The following is a 19,879-nucleotide window of genomic DNA, read 5'->3' as shown; positions in this document are numbered from 1 at the left end:
ACATGGGTGGTGCAGTAGTAGACATTTAATAACATTAATAATAATCTCATTCAAAATTATTCCAAATTATTTATTATTTAAAATTTTAAAGAGTAAGTAGCTTCAAAGGTAATTTTCTTAGTTACCTTTTTATGGTGTTTTCAATCATTCTGAATGGAATCAGATATCAGGATTATTTTTTTATTTTTAAACAAGTCTGAATGAAGGAGCTTAGACTATGAGTTTAGGAGCTGCTTTTCCGTTCAGGTTGCATGCTATAGACGTGTGATGTAGACCTGATTAACCAAAGTGTCTTTATATTAGTAAGCTATCAAAACAAATGTTGATCCAAAATGGCGTATCACTAGATGACACTGACTCTTACTTCTATTAAGGCAACGGTTGCTCTAGCCAACGTTACACATATCTATGACGAGCAATATAAAATCCTTGCTTAGTGGAATCAATATCAGCATTGGCAGCACGGTTCTTCATTTATTTATTATTTCAAAATGATTACACCAGAATAGACCTTTTATCAAGTGATCCAACTGTTGTTTTTCTTAACACGTAAAATGCCTTGAGAACAATGGAGAGCTTTGGCAATGACTTAGGAGCCTTATTCCCTCTTTACTCCATAGGGATACTTCCCTAATTGCTGGACCTTGGACTGCCCAGAAGTACACTGATGAGATCCTGATGGAACCCATAATAGTCCCTTTTCTCAGCCAACATGGGCCCGACCTTAGAAGCAACAGGATAATGCAAATCCTGAGTAGCCATTAGGGATCAATTAAGCAGCAATATATATTTTCTAATATGGCTAACTCTTTCTCCAGACAAATAGAACACTTTGAGTCTCATTTATGAAAGGACGCTAAATTTGTAATTAGCACGCATGTAAAGTAGTGAGCCTAACATAAGCGATAAATCTAAATTTATTGCCCCAATACATTAATTTACGTCTGGTATTTGACTAATTTACATACGATACTGTGCATAAATGTATTGTGAGTGGTAATTTAATGTGCACTATAATGTCAGAGTCTTGCCCGTGACCACCATGATATCAAAAGCCCCCGCAGTCCAGGCACATCTTTTGGTCAGTAGCTTATTGTGAAGGTGGAGGTGGCTTACATTCACTGAAAATAAGCGATCAACAGACACAGCACTCAGCACTCTCCTTTAATACATATTTTCTAAAATTATATTCATGTACTGTATCGTTTTGGAATTCTTCTTTAAAACAAATGGCCTTTATAACATAACACACGTAGTCAACATGTGCAGTTATGAAAGATTACAACATACAACGTCACTAGGACTCGCTTCACAAAGCAACTTTGAGTTTACTGAAATGAAAAAAGCTATGGCGTCTCAGCTAAAGTTTTTTCCTGAAAATGAGAAGAAAAAATTTAAGTGCTGTGGATTCCATGAACAACCCAACCACAGGAAAGGACTTTTTTTTCACTCCAAGAAGCCATGGAAAGTGCAGAAATACCTTGATAAAAACTAACTGGGATTACAACAGATGACTGGACAAAAGCAGAGTGCTGAAAAAAATTAAAGAAAGAAATACAGAAGTACCAATTTTCTTGCACTGGATTCTGCATCAACAGGCATTATGTGGAAAAGCTGCAGAATTAGAATGATCACGTAATGATCATTATTATCAAGTATCCGGACAGAAGCCATGAAAAGGTACATTTTAAGCAGAGTGCTGGAAAAAAATAAAGAAATGCAGAAGTAGAAGAAGATGATGGAGAAGATGATAAATATATTATGTATAACTCAGTTGAATTAAATACAGCTGTCAGGAAACATGCATTTTTTGACAACAAATAAGGTAATACAAATGTGTTTCATTTTCTTTTATTTCAAGCAAACAATATATCCATTCAGTATAATAGTAGCTGTTTTCTTTCTACTTTGACAGCTTTATGATGCTTTCATTACAATCACAGTGCAAGGCTCTGACACATTGCGTAGCATTTGATGTGAATGGATGCTTTGTCTTATTCCTGCCTTAGACTAAACCACTCTTTTTGGCTCAGTTTGTTTTGATCAGATCTTTGTTATTGTAATATATTGTACTGTACTGATGTGGTCATTTCTGGCTCTGGAAGTTAAAACTGCTTTATTTAGATTTATCTGGATACACTTCCCTACAGTCCTGTCAGTTATACAATAAAAACAAGTAGTATTTGTATTGGGGATCTTTATGAAGTTTCATGTCTTTTAATTATTAGAATTCATAGCACTTCTCAAAATTAAGCATAAACAAAATAAGGCCAACAAAAATTAACTTTTTGTTTTAACGAAATGTCTTAGAAGATTTAAAAAAAAAAAAAAATTATCTTAAAGGGAATTCCCTGCAGAATATCAGACTTTCTTTTCACTTTTGTTTTTTGAGATATTATTTTGGTCTCTTTTACTTGCTCTTTTTGTTAACCTAACAGTTAATCCAAACAGTTTGTCAATCCTACAAGTCACAGTTGAAGCCATTCAATGTCATTGTGACGTGTCCTGGTAATTGCCATTTTCGTAGTGATAAGAGGCCTGCTCCTCTTCATGCGTGTCCACTGTGACACTCTTTTTCTGCTTCCATCCTTGCTTGCGAATGCTTTGGTTCTGGACAGTTGCCCCATAGGTCATCTTTTTCTTTGGGCTGACAAATGCCTCTCTGTTCAGTTCAGTCTCCTCCGCCAGCTCGTCCCCTTCTATGATTCCGCACTTGTCCTCACTGGTGCTTTCTGGGTCAGCCCAGTCCTGCTTTTCACCAGAGGCAAAGATGGCATAGAAGATTACACCACTGTAGTGCACCAGTGCTGCTATCAGGAATACATTCTGCCACTCTTCACGTGTCTTCAAAACAAATAGAAAGATAAAAGTTATATTCAGTATCCAAACCTATACACTGCTGGGATAAGCCACAGCTGTAACATTTACTGCATAAGGGGATCACTGTGGATTGCATAAAAAACCTAGCCCATAAACAAGGCTGTGCGATTTTTCATCAGGACACAAGATACTTTTGCAGCTACATGACCATGTACACTTGAAGCGGCACAGACACGATGCGACAAATTTGAAAAATGATAGATCTATAAAACTATAGTTATCCCCTCACAATAACGGCTTTCATTATAATTAACCTTCAGCTATAACGAACCTGGCCACCTGACCCCCCCCCCCCCCCCCCCCCCCCCCAAAAAAAAAAAGGATTTAGTGACAGTTGTAGGGTCTGTGTGACCCGGGATGCCATGTCGCAGTGAAGTCAACTCTTTTGTCTTAATAAAAAGCATGCCGAAATGAAAATCTTTTTATGTTGCAACAAAGCTGGAAACTATACTGACCATTTGAAAAAAGGTAGGCATATCTCTGTGGTGAATATAGGTTGTCAAAAAGCACTGTTTTTTTATTTTTTTTAGCTTGTTCAGTAACCATGCGGCAAAGCAAAACAAAAACAAAACAAAACCAAAAAACTTGAGGATCTGATTAACTTTTTATGAGGGGTCTATTTGGAATAAAATATCATTTTGGGATTATTGCATGTTGGATTAAGATTTGGTGCACTTTGAAATGGTTCATTCGGCTTGATTTTGAATAAAAGTTCAGCTTCAATTTGGTATTTTTGCTTTTTGAACTGGGTTTTAATTCTTTAACAAATAGGATAAATCAAAGGCAGAATACTGCATACATGAGACGAACAGGTACGTGTAATTCTATTTTTATTCACAGTCTCATCTCATTAACTTACTCCAACAGTCTATTGTTCATTTTGATTGTCCTTTCGCTATAATGAACCCCTCGAAATAATGAACAAAAGGCTTGGACCCCAGCAGGTTTGTTAAAGCAAGGGTGTACTGTATTAAATATTGATATTGTCAAAACTGTGATCAAGACTGGAACATATTCGACAAATGACGTGTAAATTATATGTGCCAAATATGGCAATAAATCATATATACTAGATTTATCCAGTACCTTAGAAATTGACTCCCATATGTTATCTTTCATGTTTGTATCTTTAGGTTGCAATGATCTTTATCATAAAGCGCTAGATATTTTTAAACGGTACATATTATATTTTCCTCCATCATTTTTTAGACTTCTCCAGCCTGGTGGACACTGTGCATTGAAGCTGTTCTGTAACTGCACAATTTCCTAGTTGTCGTGTGAAGAAATCGCAAAAAATAGGATACAATCCTATTTATTTCACATCTCTCCAGTGTTGTCCTGGTGTCACCCCAGCATCACCTGTCATGTTGCCTGTGGTGTGAAAGATATTTATCAAAAGTATAGGCTCTATGCATTTTGCCGCATCAAGTTTCGCTTGTCGCATCACTTCTGGTGTGTAGTGGCCTTTATTCTTGAGGTAAAAATACAATTTCTGTAGGTGTAAGATATCAAGGAGGTCATGTGCAATTACTTGTCCTGAGTACTTAAAAAATATGTATGTGTATATATATATATATATATATATATATATATATATATATATATATATATTTGTTGAATATAAGAGTACATAGTTATTGCCTTTTAGTTATGGAGTATAATAATATTTTTAAATTTTCAAATGACGATAACTGCATTTGCATGGTGGCAAAAGTTGGCAAATTAATGATGTATCGACATGATGTATATTTATTATAGGCTTTCCTACTGTTTTGTAGTTTATGTATTTTACCCCCCCCCCCCCCCCCCCCCCCCCCCCCCCGTGGAAATTTGACAAATCGCACCGTTTTAAAAGAAAAAAATAATGAACGAATCAAACATGGTACACAATGCAATTCATTTTCATTAACATTGCAAAACAAAAGAATGTTGAAGGAATGTTACTGCACCTTGTGCTTTGTCATGGCCCCAACAATAAGCGGACACACCATTCCAGACAACGTTCCAACTCCATTGGAAATTCCCATTAGAATGCTAGCATATCGAGGGGCGATGTCTAAATGATTTACATTAAATCCTGGGAACAAAACAACAAAATGTATTTTTATGGCATTATATAGTAATTAGCTAAAGATAAACTTAAACAATTATTGCATTTTATGGCTCATTAAAATAGTTGGCAATACCTGGAAAGAGATCAGTCCAACCCAGGCACTACTGAAGTACCTACATTAATGAAGCACCCATGTAGGGCACTAGATATTTAAAATGCAGAGATTGAAATCACTCAACCATCAGAGGGTTGTTACTGTTAAATCCTTAGCGAACACCATGTAGTGCTTTTACTGTGCATCCTGAACACTTCCTTTTACCAGTATTGACCAGCAATAACAATTTGTTGTTTACCTGAAATTGCAAACCCACTGAATCCAACTGCAAGAACTAAGAAGGAGATAGCTACACCTCTTGTATGAGAATAGCCCACAACAAGAAGTAAGGTGGCCTCCATTCCAAACCCTAAAAACAAAGACAACAGTTACATTGAATATGAACAAAAAAGAAAGCATGCTTACACACAAGGTCTCAAAGGTTTTGATTTCTACTTGAGGAGCATTACCAATCAACAACGCTAACATTTATTCTTAATTTCTCATGAGTTCAAAGCGTTCCTTAATTAGTGTCATATATCATCTCCACATATTGGATCACATAAATCTTTTGTTGACTTGGAAGCTCTCTCCCTGCATCTATTATACCACAAACCATCACTCCCTAGATTGTAATCCTACCTCCACAGTTCATGATTTTTCGGACCGTCGTAGTGGACAGAATCTTTCGGCTCCGTAAGAAGTCAGCCAGCTGCCCTCCAAAGGGGACAACAATTGTCATCACCAAGTGAGGAACAGCAGACAAAAGCCCCACCTATAAGAATTGCAAGATGTTAAAGTAAAACTGTATTTTTACCTCAAGAATAAAGTAAAAACATCCATAAAATGTATGGAAGGTTTTGTCCAGATGTTTTATAGATGTTTATATTTTGTGTTTTCAACCTAAATAATACACCACCCACTCAATATATCGCAGGTGTCGGAGTCTAATATAAATCTACTCTCTATCGAGAGAAGCGGTATAGCGAGAGAGCCATAGAAAAACAAATAGGCTAACAAATACTATACAACCTCTCCCTCATTTTACTGGGTGTGTCAGGGGTCCAACAGAAATCCTCTACGCAACCTGCTTTTTCTCATTTTCATACAGTGGTACATTTTAATTCGTACTGCGGAGGGTAATTGCTTCTCATCAAATTGAGTAGGAGGCAGTGTGGTCCAGTGGTTAAAGAAACGGGCTTGTAAACATGACGTACCCGGTACAAACCCCAGCTCAACCATTGACTGATTGTGTGACCCTGAGCAAGTCACTTAACCTCCTTGTGTTCTGTCTTTTGGGTGAGACTTTGTAAGTGACTCTGCAGCTGATGCATAGTTCACACACCTTAGTCTTGTATCTTGTAAAGCGCATTATGGTGGTGGTCCACTATGAAAGGTGCTATATAAAGATTATTAATATTAAGTCTCCAATTCATTTCATGAGTCTTCCTCTCCTTTCTGAGGTTGTTGCTCAGGAGCTGACATTACTGCCCTGTGACTTTTGCTAGAGCATTGCTGCCACAAGTGAACACCTTGTTGGCTAAAATACAAACTGCATCAGTATTTTAATTAAGATATTTAATTTGCTTTGTGTTATTTTGCAATGCATGTGTATATGATAACAGTACAGTATTAATGCTTAGTTTGTAATTGTTTTGTATATTTTTGTTTGTGATGTGCAGTACAAAATAAAACAAACAGTAATTCTAAGTGAAATTGCCTCTGTATATTGCAGCTAAGGAATGCGCAGTTAGACTGTAAAAATGGGGCACCAACTCCAGGACCGCAATATATATACGAATCCGCAGTATAGCGAGGAGCGATATAATGAGGGGTGGGTGTACTTTCATAGTCTGATACATTAGGAATGTCATGGAGGATGGATATCTATGAACAGATTTACTGTATCTTATGGAAAGAGTACACCATCATTAAGCTCACCTTACTGATGGCAAATCCAAACACCTCTTCAAAGTACGCAGGCTGGCTGATCAGCAGCAGATAGAAAGTCCAACTTCTGCAGAAGTTTGCCACAATAATGGCATATACTGGCATTGATGTGAAAAACTTTTTCCAAGGAGTACTGAATTTCTGAAAGAATACAACCAGAGAGTGATACGGTTATGGCTAAGACAGCAACTCTGTTTTCCATCCACGACAAATATAAAAAATATATACCAGTCTTCAAAGTTGTCTTAAACGTGACTTTGAAGACTACACCAAAACATCATTAGCATGTTCATCTTTGAAAGAGTGTTGTATTTTATGAGAGACTGCTGTAACTAGTAAGTAATTACACATGAAACAAAAATGATTATTAACTGTTCAGATATGTATAATATATAATACTATAAGACCAATTATACTTGAAGCAGGAAATAGGTTGACATGCTTCAATATCTTATCATCACATGAGGAATGAGGAAATGAGAATTCTGCCAAGCACAGGTATACCTCAATAGGATTCAGTAAGTTGGCGCTCTCTCCAATACTTGTCTCAATGTATGTCCTCTCTTCTTCATCAATGGTGGGATGTACAGCTGGACTTCCATAGGCAAGTAACAGCCAACACGTGTACCATATCAGGCCAAACACTCCTGTTAGCAAACACAGGCAAAGATTACATGTCATGGCATCATCCACTGAAGATTCAGATTATGTGGTTTGCAAAACTTAAGCATAGTTATTCAAGATACGTATGGTAAATTGCAAAAATGCAGAACAAACAGACTGTGGCACACTTTTAAGGATTTACAATAGTAGTTAACATTTTTAGTTGTTTAAACTGATATATGTTTGTAATAATGTTATGCTTAAAAATGTGTGCCTTGTTACAGATAATGCTGCTCCCTGCAGGAGAAATAGGGTAGCGGGTTTACCAGAATTAACTTCTGAACTGTACCTGTGCAAATGGGTCTAACCCATACTTACTGTGGTCAACACACACACACACACTTGTTTTATAGCCTCTAAACACCCAGCATCCTGCAATGACATCATGAAGTACAAGACTTACCATAAACATAAAAAACAGAAGGCCATCCAACATACTGCACAAGGACTCCAGCTAAAGGCATAGCAATCACAGCTCCTGCATAAGAACCTGAAGAAAGGAAACACAAACTCTGTGTATTATATTCAACATATAATTATGCAAGGTTATCAAAGGTCTTACACTGTATCAACATAAACATGACATTCTTTCAGATCTTGTAGCATATAATAAACCGCACCAGAAGTGAAACATACACTGAATAGGAACGTTATATTTAGGAAGATTTAAATTGCACAAAACTTTAATGAATTCATTATTTTCAACTATTATATGAACATTGTAAGTGATGGAACGTAGTTATTATTGTCTTGCAAAAGCATTTCATGGGCCTAGGGCATTAGATGAGACTATTGCTCTTTGCCTTGAAGTCATCTTGAATAAAGCAAAGGTGTTGATTATTTGTTGTACTCCTCACTGAAAACTTATTGTGGATAGGTTTCTGTAGCACTGGTCTCCAAGGCAACTATTGTTCATTTAAAACAGAAGCTGTTATCTTTGGTAGGAAAGTAAGAGCTACAAACACTACAGTATGGAATATAGGCCTACCTAAATCTGTTAGATCTTAAAAATGATATGTCATAAATACAAGTAGTAAAAGATCAATGTCAGATAGTCTCAACCTGAAAAAAAATAATAACTACAAAATAGCATATATTATCGTGTATTAATGGGAAGGCTAGTTACTTATTACTGTATACAAGATACAGGGGTGCTGTAATTAAAGATTAGATTCAAAAAACAAAAATGGTAACCATAGAAACACTGACCACAGAAAGAAATGGTTGCCAGCCTGCTTCGTTCTAGTGGGGGTGCCCATTTGCTCCACATCCCGTGGCATGCTGGGTAGGTAACACCCTGAAATATATGTAGGACAAAATCAAAATAACTAAACAGATAAGAAGTGTCACAACATTACAAAAAACAGCTGGCTTAAAGTATTATCAAATGGGTCCCCAAATGGCTCACCTGGTAAAAGCACTGTTGCGTGGCGTGCTGGGTGAGTCAGACAACCAGAGATCACAAGTTTGAATCCTGGTTGTGTGAGGCAGCCAGTCTTTGCAGAGGACTTGGGGGGCAGGGGGGGTGCCACATTAGCATTGGTGCTCCTAAGGTTGTGGAGGTGGGATCCAGCTTAAATTGTTTCTCCTCACTGCTTTGTGGCGACCCCTACAGGCCAGGTGAGCTTGGGGCGGAGATTTACTGGGCTGGTCTTTGTCCTCCAGAGGCCAGAATTTCTGGGTGCAAAAAGATGCTTATTGGCTTGTTGGATCAGAGGACGCCGCGGTGAATGAGAAAAAGTGTTGGTTGGTTTGAGCACTTTGAAGAGAAAATTTGAATATGGGAAGCCAAAACAAGAAAATATAAAATGGTAGTTGTGACTATTGAATAGCATTACATTATCCAGGGTTTCTTTACAATACCAGTTCCAATCAAATATTAAAGCTGTAACAAATTTACCAGGAAGATGATTCTAAAGGAGACAGAAAACACCTAACATCTTATTGTTTCTGGGTCAACTGTGACATTCCACTATCCTCATACTAAATTGAGGTCTGGTTCAACACCAGTTAGACCAGTATATCGGTCTGAATTAAACCCTACTTCAATGTTCCAAACACTTGAGACAATGAACTGGTTTTAACAAAACCCACTTACTGGTTTATTTTTTACCTGTTTATGAACTCATATTGCATATACAATTTACACACATTGCCCTAGTGTATATGTTTTTCTCTAAAATCTTTATAATCCTGTATATGAACATCTTGTACTGTATATAGTGCATAACTGTTTATCATTGAAGATGTGGAGAACTTATCAATGACTGTTTAATAACCATTATACAGTGCCGGAAAGTTTCAATTTCTGATAGCTTATAAAATGTGATATTGTATGGTTCATAATAGCCTTAGATTAAGCTGTATTTCTGTTTCAAACAGTTTTGCCTAAACAGCATACAGATTTTACTATTGTGTATTTTGTAAAAATGGAAGTATTTTAAATACTGAACTCTTACCTCTACTAGGCCTTGCAGTATCCTCACAAACAAAACACAGCCATAGTGGACCCTTGCCGCAGATGGTATAAACATGTTAAGCATTGAGGTCAAAAAAATGGCAGCTCCAAATACCCTAGAAAAAAGAAGAGACAACTGCATTATATGAGATACAGTAAACAAAAAACAAGTAAAGATAAATGTTTCCCCTAATGCCTTTCTCTTTTTTGTTTTTTTTCTTAAGGTAGTACAATGCTTTCTTATGGCACATAGTTAAAGGTGTGGACAGTGGATTCAAAATATACAGAACACACATTATCTCCCTGTTGTATGGCCACATTCAATGAAAAGTATCATGGTAAGGTGAAATGTTTAAGATCACTAGGCGATCATTTATATTGAATTCTATTGGTGTTTTTTTTTTTTCCCACACTTATCTCTGTTTCCTTATTCCCCAAAAAAAACAAAAAAACAAAAAACACTGTTGACCCTCTCTGTGTCTATGAATGTTGATGACTCTTTAAATATCACATCAGCACTGGCACAACACTGTCATACTTTATACTGCATTTACATAGTGCACATGGAGGAATAAAGGTTATATGATAGTTATGTTTTTTAGAGTATCCGTTGACATCATTAGCAAAAATCCTGAAAGGTCAGCAGAAGCCCAAGGGTGTTTTAATACTCTGAGTCCAGGCTTCGTGGAAACAACTGGTACATCATACATATCATCATCCTCCTGCTCACATAGGTAAATGAGATGGATTTACTAATGAGCAGGAGGATGATGGGAAATGTAGTTCTGAGAGGTCCATGCAGGGAAGCCATCTTGAGGCAGGGAATGCAATTTAAAAGTTTAAAAAAAAGGTCAAAATGTAAAAAAAATTAAAACAACACACACTCCTTACGTAAATAGCAACACAAGGAAATATGTAACACAATAAAATAAAAAGATCCTTATGTACCCTTTAAATGACTCATACATAAGATAACCAGAATAAATGGCTTTGCTGGTGGTTGTATGTTAAATTGTCAAAGATTAACTGTCCTATTGATCCCATGGCCTTAGCAAACACAGTAATACAGTATAAACAAATACAAATGAATGAACTGCGAAAGGCATACTAAGATTAAAATGAATAATGAGAATGGAAAGTGAATTGTACTGGCACCTTCTGATATACTATATGTTGTTGGGTAGAAAACATGTCAAAAGAGCACAGCACAGTGACCTCAGTTAAAGGATTTAAAACCTTCTTAGCATCAGCATTAGTAGCACTGACCTCCCTCCCCAATGTCTTGTGCTGAAGATATACTGGGTCTTTGCTGGTTTATTATATGAAGGTATACCAATGTAACATTAGAATTTGCTTCCTGTGAAAAAATGCTTCTGATTGTGATACATTTACAAAAGAAGATCTGCCCTTAGTTTACTGCTCTCAGTCAAATCAGTTAAATAAGGTCTGAATACTACATTTAATCTGTGCATTCTGCTCATACTACCTTTAAACACGACACTCCAAAATGATCATAAGAAGAATACCCTTGCTAATTTTCCCAAGCTTTTAAAATAATAAAAGCCTGAAACTTGGAACTCTGGAATTTTTATCAGAGGGATGCAATGTTATGGCATTGCTGACAACAGCCAAGATGAAGAGTCTTAGTTACAAGTTTTTTTTCCTGATTTGATCATTGCTCTAAGGTGCCCAATGACACAAGTTGTGTTGTGACAGTTTTGTAGTGAAACACACTGGTGACTCCTACCCTGCTGCATTCAATAAGCTCTTCTAACATACCCAGCAGTACCCCAGATTAGCCATAAGGTTGGGTCCTGTACATTAAGTCACATGCGTTTTTAATTTGGCTGGAGTTTTTTAAAATATCTATTCTCTTTGGTGTGGAACAAAATATCAAATATATTTATTAAACTCATGTTACTAGAAAACAAGCTTGTTTGATATACATAAAAACAGGCTTGTTTGGTATATTGATACCTTCCTGTGAAACACTTGTCAGCTCCATTTGGATAGGATCATTTCTAACACGCTGGTTAAACAATTCCATATGTCCTTCAGAAAGCTCTTATACTTCACAAGGTGGGCCATTTGTTGAAATATAACAAAGGGCGCCGAGCACATTATCTGAAGTTCTCTATACGGTTGGCTCAGCAACAGCAGCTTACTTTGTATTAAAGCTCATTATGGCATCAGCTGTAAAACGCATCTTTTCTAAAGCTTTTGCTTCAGTGCAACATTCATACCATTTGGCTGAAAACCTGTTAATGTCACAAAACTAATTGAAACTTCTTACAGTAGCTGCACTGAGGTGCATTTCCCCTGTTAGTTGTTTGCTTCTGGTATTGTCCCTGTAGTAAATGCTTTAAATCAGGCACTACACCTAATATTATCCATTATTTAACCTATACAACATTTTAGACATTGGGTCCTTAGCTGTACTATGCTGGAATTACAAATCCATTATAACTGGTAATCATTTTGCAATCAATGTTTTCCCACCGACCCTTCAACCTTATCACCACACAGAAATATGCAACATTGCATAATTTGGAATTGTAATTTGGAACTGTGTGATTAGATTTTAATGAGTACAAGATAGATTTCTAACTAAGATCCAGTGTAAAGGTTATTCACGCTATAGCACGTCCATCTAGTGGACATTATGAAACTTGTCTTTCTGACTCATTTCTGAAAAATGTATTCAACTCACATAAATCAACACGATTGCTTGTGCTGTATTCCAGCCCCTAAATTCTGAGACTCATTTATTTTTTTTTATTATGCTACAGTGAGCAAGTGAAGTTCACTGAGGGAAATAAGTGAGCGTATCAAAGTCCTTACCCTATCATGTGTTTAAAAGAGCCATCGGATCATGTATGACTCCCTCCCAAAACCCAGTAATGTTGGTATGTTTGTGGAGGCCATCAACAACCGATTGCTGAGATATAATCTTCCCACAGGCATATCAACCTGAACAAACTGTAATCTCTTTTACTTTATACCAAAATGGGTTACATTTGATTTAGGGCTTTTAAAGAAAGGAAGTTTTCAAGAAACATTTGGACTGATAGCACACTATTCATAAAAGAGGAGACATGAAGAGGGAACTAAAAGAAACAGAAAACATAGCTGTGTGTCCTGAGAAAACACCTGAGCAAACATAAGGGGAGCTCACCATTCAAATGCTGTTTTCTTTTTGTGACAGCTTTTTTGCTCCAATGATGCCTTTTTTTCAAATTGTTTCCAAAATTCCTTGTAAGTGACATTTGTAATATTCTAGAGCTTAGCTTCCATTGTGAAATCTGAGACAGGATCTTTAATTATTAACTCTTGTCAGTCGCATGTCCTCCTTTCTGCAGAGCTTATATTACTGTCGGGATATCAAGTCATCTGAATAAAACACAGTAACGCACCTCACAAGTGTAATAACCAAGGGTTTCAAAATTTATTAGCAAACAACAGTCACACAATTTCCTTTTTCTCATTTTGCTTTCCACTGTCAGAACAGTATGACTCATATTCTACCGTATACTACTATTACCACTATCAATAAGGAAATAAATGGAATAAAAAACACAATTTTCTCTATCTAGTTTTTAGGGTGCTTAAAAACGTGGGAGCGACTTATACACCTATGAAAAAAAAAATATATATATATATATATTCTTCTACTTCACTAAATGGTGAAATGCAGACGGTGACATTTTTTTACATTTTAAATACATTCAGGGGTTGATGTAAGGATGGTGCAGTGCAAACAATTGTGGCTGCAAAAACAAAATGACCTAAAGGCCAGGCAATTATTTTGCACTGCAGCCTGTGCAAAATTATTCAACACGCACAAATAATGAGCTGCACAATTCCATACTCTTTTCTTCATTTGAATACATTTCAATATAATTTAAATGGATTAAAGATGACAAAGTGCTAGTTTGATAGGGGGCACAACGCCAGGTGAAAAACATTCTTGACATATGCTGCATTATTGTGACCGCTAAAGTCCCACTTTACACCAGATAAACACGTTATATGGCAGCAATATGGGTGTTTTGCAGCCGCAAATCACCTTGCACATAACCTTACATCGGCCACTAAACATCCTAGATTTTGCATGAATGAAGAAAATATAAATAGGTACACAAATATTTTTTTCAAAATCTACAGGCACAGGTTTTTCACTTTTCTTTCAATGAATGCAAAGAATTTGTTTTGGTTTGTCTTCTTGATTGCTCTCATAGAAAATAAATAAATATAGTTTTATTTTTTGATCTATTTAACTATTTATGCAATGGACACCAAATTCCAAAGAGCAGAATGAATAGCAGGGATCTCTGTGTCTTCGTTTTAACAGTAGCCAAACTTTATGAGAGCTCAATTGAAAATTTGAATTTGGATGCACTAGATCAGTAACCCTCAATCTATAATAGAACAGTATTGTTACCTGTTGGCAGCCAGTTTATTAGAGATGAAACCTCCTGGGATCTGAGTGACAATGTAACCCCAGAAAAAAGAGCCATGAATCAGCCCCACCGTCTCCGGGTCCCAGTTAAACTGTGCTGGCTGCAAAACACAAGCGGGGACAAATGCTGCTTAAGATAAATGCGAATATAGGCGTCCAGAGGAGAAAGGTTAGTGTTCATTAAAAAACCCTGCCTCACCTAGACCCAGTTATAAAGGGCCACATTTACTACAAATAATCAATAGTGTTATTTTTGTCTGAAAGGCTAAAAGTCAATTCTAAAATGAATAGATCTTCAGACTACTCAGAAGCCCGTAATGTCTCAGCTGTTTATTTCTGATTTGGTAAAAAATCATGCTTATAAAGCATGCTTGTTATCCTGGATGCTTTACCACATTGCCACATGACATTACCTGCATCACTTCTGTTCCGTTAATGTAAATGGTGTTGTTATTGACCATCTCCACAATGGCCACTCCTAGATTGCACCTGATTCCAAAGGAAATGCAGAAGCCCAGGCCACTCAGGACAGCAATGATGTATCGCTTAGGCAATCCACAGCAGCCACAGTCACACAGTGGAGGCTTCCGTACTGGGGCCTGTACTGGCCTGCCATCCTTTGTCAGCTCAATGTTATCTTCCTCTACATTCGAACCATCAATTGTTCTGAAACACACAAGTCACTTTGAAGATATTGTTTTATCCAATAACGCCATAAGGCTGCAAATCCATATTCACTCCAATGGAATACCATAGCTGTGTTGTTCCACTGAGATGAATTCTACGTTTGCTGCCACAGTGGAACAAGTGCATCCATATATCTAAATATAGTACTATTAGATAAACAACTTTTGAAATATAAGCAAAAATTTATCATGCATGCATAATACATGTTTAATATTGACCATGACAAAAGCAAAGTGTTGTGATGCATAGTAAACACTTTGATTAATAATAGATAGAACTATGGTAAATCATTGTAAAAACCAAACACATTGAATTCATAATATCAGCAGGGGTGACTGCAAGATTGACATATCCATATTGCACCCCAGACAGAGCCAGTAAACAAAGTTACCCTATTCTGTGAAGTGGGGTTTTTATGAATCCCTAACTTAGGACTAAGCCTACAGCCACTAGCACATTAAACTGATGCATTTTCAAAAGGTATTCTGAATTTGTTTTCAGCTGACAAGAGCAGTAGCTTTATTTATTTAATGGCCTCCCTAGTTGTGTCAGTGTTACTGCCCTACTGTAGCATAAGAGGCTTCACTGTTGTCATTCATTGTTTGTGTGAGCGTGCACCTGTTACATTACTGTGGTCCTGTGATATGCTTTGATACAGAATACCCTTTAATCTCAGCTGGCCTGTTGTCCACCTGAGTTCCTGAAAGGCTTTTAAAGAAAATGCATTGGAAGAAAGATGTCACCAAGCAAACTGTCTGGATGCAAACATCTTATATCTTTGTGTTTTAAGTATATTTTATAGATGCAATATTGTATGTTCATATGTGCATGTAGAAAAGTAGCTATAACTATCATCTAGTAAATCATTCATTTGAGTTCAACTCTTAATTAGTTCATTTCAGTTTCAAAAGGAGACAACAGGGAAATGTATTTATAACTGCTGGTTCCACAATTTGATAAGAATGAATAGAAAAGAAGACCACTGCACTTAAATTCAGGTATATTCAGTATTGCCCTAAGAATCACCTGATCACACTGATCACAGTTCACAGCCTACCTCTGTAAAGTGGTTTGTGATGGTTGTCCACTATAAAAAGGTGCTATATTATTATTATATTTATTATTATTATTATTATTATTATTATTATTATTTAAACTTTAGCATTCTTAGATAGCAACCTCTAATGACAACTTTTGACAATGGAACGGTCAATGTTAAGATGTCGAAAGTCAGCCTGATATCTCCAAATCGTACAACAAATCAATTTTGTTGGAAAACTTGTCTTGCTTTTGCATTTTAGGTGGTTAAAGGTTATATTTGCTTTGTGCAGCTTACCACTTCCAAAACAGAATGCTTTCCCATTTTTCAATGGCTGTTGACAACATACTGTTATTGCTCGTTAGTGGAGGCTCAATCAAGAACCAAAGGAGTGTGGAGGAACCTTTTCTACTCACCACTGTGAAGTGTTACAGAGCCCTTTGCAGTGCTGACAAGAAACACATGACTTTATCTTTGCTGTAGTGTTTTCTTCTAAACATTGCTCTGTATCCAGTTTATGCTCCCTCGTGCAACAAAGCTGGTGCCCTGAAATGAGTGGTGCACTGCAATCCTTAAAAGATAAGTCTTTCTCTTGGCAAACACCCCAAGTAAATGTTGAGAAATGCATTGCCTAGATGATTTATGACCCATCATGTTTGATTGCAAATTTAAAAAGAGACAGCAATATGTTTAAAAATATAACATTGTGATATGGACAACACAGGGTACAATAAAGGTAATGTAATGCATTTCTTGTAGACTTTGCAAGGTTTTCTGTAACACTTTAATTAGTAGGTATTCACAATGTAAATGTACAACTGATATATTTAACCTATTCATGTACAATTGAGTGTTGCACTCAACTTGTATACATTGTAACTGAATTGCCTTACTAATCATGTCCACAAAGGATCATGAAAACTTGTATAATGACTTCATTGAACATTAATATCAATAAATGGTTTAAAACAAGTTAATAAAATGCACAATACCAGAAAAAGGGTTATTTTAATGTATAGTTTCTTCAAAAACAGGTTAAACGGAAACCATTTCAAACACAGACAGCTGTTCCTTTCATCTTTTTCACTATGAATACTGTTATTCTGCATTCATTTAAAGAAAAAGAAATGGACTCCTTCAAAAAAAATGACAAACTGTTTGAGATATAGGTTCACAAGTGGAAGAACATTTTTGAGTCTTCTCTGGTGCAGTGCCAGTCTCTTATAACAGCAGATTCGAGAGCCATGGTTAAGAGATAATGATGTTTGTGTTCCGTGCACTCGAATGGGCAATGATCCTTTTAAAAGAGATGCAGTTGCCCATCCCTTAATAAATATATGGCTTATTAAGCCCTGGGCCTTTAGGTTGTTCTGGAATTGCTGGTGTAGTTCAGCCCCATCGAAGAGAGCTATCGTTTAGACCAGCCTTAGCTATGATTCTGCTCCACAGTAAGGATAGGTGAAAAGTAATATAAGACTACAACACGTGTGTTGTATGGAAAATCAGATACATCTGTCAAGCATATAATCATATTTGTTTAACCTGTTGAATGCCTATGCCATAAGTGAGGACTCTAAATAGACTGACTCTTTCTGGTCATTTAGGTTTGTTGTTGCAATTCAAGTTCAAAGGCTAAAATGTAGTCACAGAAAAAAAAAAAAAAAACTGCAAACCTGATCTAAGGTTTTTTTTGTTTTTTTGTCAGAAAATATTGATGACTGTACAATCCTTAGTAATGTACTGTACCAAACACATGAGGACTTTTCAGCCAATTACAGTGCTTGTTTCTCCTGCTGTCTGCCTCACCCATCGCAAAGAAACGGTATTCATTACATCAACTGTACCACTGAGGTTATGCCATCCCGAATCCTCAATATCGTTATAATTGCCTAATTATTATATTAAAAATAATAGAACAATCCAGTAATGGGAATAATACCTCCTTCTAGTCAAGTACCAATGTGAGCCAGGTGTTCAGATTCATCTGTTTAAGCTTGTGAATGGTTAATTGTTAAGCAAAGGGAGTTTCATTTCTATCCCTGGTTTTGCATTGGAATTATGTTATTAAACAATATACTGTACAAAGCGATAGTGTTAAAAAAATTAGAAATCCTTGCAATGCAATTTGCTTGTTTTCAGCTTTTGGTATGTTGGTGATGTTGGTCAAATTTCCATGTTTAGGTATATTGTTAATACATTGAATTTGTTAAGTCTATTCATTTATACTCAACAATATCTCTTTTAAAAACAATACTATAATTTTTTTTTTTTTTTTTTTTTTTCATATCCTAACCCCCGTTAAAAAAATATTTTAAAAATCTTGAAAATCAAATAATATAAGCATTCTGAAACTTATTAGTTATCTCGGAACAGTTTTTTAAATTTTTTTTATTAGACTTTTCTCTAATATTTTATTACCCTTCTGCAAACTGAAATGTACATGGTTTTACATTGCATTATACACAATCTTTTTTTTTTTCTTAATTATTGATAAATGTATTTATTAGGGCTGTTACTGTATGGTTACACATCCAAGCTAAATTTCTCACATTCCTGGATTGTGGGGTGAAACACACTGCTGCAATTTTTTTATTTATTTTTTTGCATGTACTTTTTACTTCATACATTTCTTGTTGTTTATTTATTACAATGTAACTACAACAACTTACTTTTGTAGATTGCCCATGGAGTCCCCCACAGTGTGCTTAACCTCTTCCTTGCCAGGTTTGAGGATCTTCTCCTTCAGCCCACTTAATCCTCCAAAAGGCATCTTTGGTCTGACTTTTCTCTCTTGCTCCTTTATAATTCCAATCACTACACCTTGGTCATATTTGCAAGTTCCTCCAGTAGTTTGTGTTTCTCCTTTGTCAGTCCACACCTGATCCTTCTGGTGTCTTTGAATGTCTGATGATGCAACCCGTTGCTATGGCAAGTTGAAGAGGATGAGGAATACAGAAGAATACTTAAGGTTTAAGTCAATAGAAATGATCTGCAGCACATCATACCATTCCCAACTAAAGATCCAGTATAATGATGGGCAATTTGATTATCAAATTAACATGTTTTTTTGTTTCTGTTTTTAGGGGAAGAAGCACAAGATTATGCTTGGTCACTGTTGGTTGCACATTCTTCTTGGTCCTTTGCAGTCCAGCAGCGATGGAGAAACTCCCTTTTGATGGTTACTTTTCCAAAGCACTGATGAGGATGTGACAGCATGACCAGGAGACAGAGGAATGCAGTATATCAGGGAGTTATTACCTGCCTCAAATCCTGCCCCTTTCTGCCAACGAGATCTGATACACAGCCAGAGGCTGGAAACGAAATTTATTAAAAATTGACAAGTTACTCCCGTGGTTGTAGGCTCCATAATGGGGATTGGGTTTATACATTAACATTAGGATCCAAGTCTGCAATGTTCAAAGGGGGAATTTAATTTTTCAGTTTATGGCCCTTTCCTTTCCCCACCTCAAGTGGTTGTTTTTTAAACCATATATTAAGTTAGTTGACAGTGGAAGGCTATTATCGGTAATTCAATTTAACAAATGTGCATAATTAAGCATACTGAATAATTGACTGATTCAAATTAATGATAAAAA

General features: G+C 36.3%; 1 protein-coding gene and 1 long non-coding RNA gene across 2 annotated transcripts in view; one reads left to right on the top strand and one right to left on the bottom strand.

Moving 5' to 3' along the window:
* Window positions 1–19,817, top strand: part of LOC121318421 — an 85,836-nt gene extending 66,019 nt beyond the window's left edge. The window contains exon 3 of the long non-coding RNA XR_005950607.1: window positions 19,367–19,817. This is a non-coding gene — a long non-coding RNA (uncharacterized LOC121318421). The remainder of the gene's footprint in view (window positions 1–19,366) is intronic.
* Window positions 1,869–19,370, bottom strand: LOC121318418 (vesicular glutamate transporter 3-like). The gene is made up of 12 exons (XM_041255058.1): window positions 18,953–19,370; window positions 14,971–15,223; window positions 14,540–14,658; window positions 10,100–10,214; window positions 8,850–8,937; window positions 8,044–8,130; window positions 7,482–7,624; window positions 6,969–7,118; window positions 5,670–5,802; window positions 5,287–5,397; window positions 4,830–4,957; window positions 1,869–2,844 (listed from the first exon to the last, which is right to left on the bottom strand). The coding sequence occupies exons 1-12, from the start codon at window positions 19,051–19,053 to the stop codon at window positions 2,491–2,493; spliced, it is 1,782 nt and encodes a 593-aa protein (XP_041110992.1). The 5' UTR covers window positions 19,054–19,370; the 3' UTR covers window positions 1,869–2,490.
* Window positions 19,818–19,879: the final 62 nt, after the last annotated feature.

Source organism: Polyodon spathula, chromosome 7, assembly GCF_017654505.1.
Source record: "Polyodon spathula isolate WHYD16114869_AA chromosome 7, ASM1765450v1, whole genome shotgun sequence".
NCBI lineage: Eukaryota > Metazoa > Chordata > Actinopteri > Acipenseriformes > Polyodontidae > Polyodon > Polyodon spathula.
This window is presented reverse-complemented; position numbering and strand designations above follow the sequence as displayed.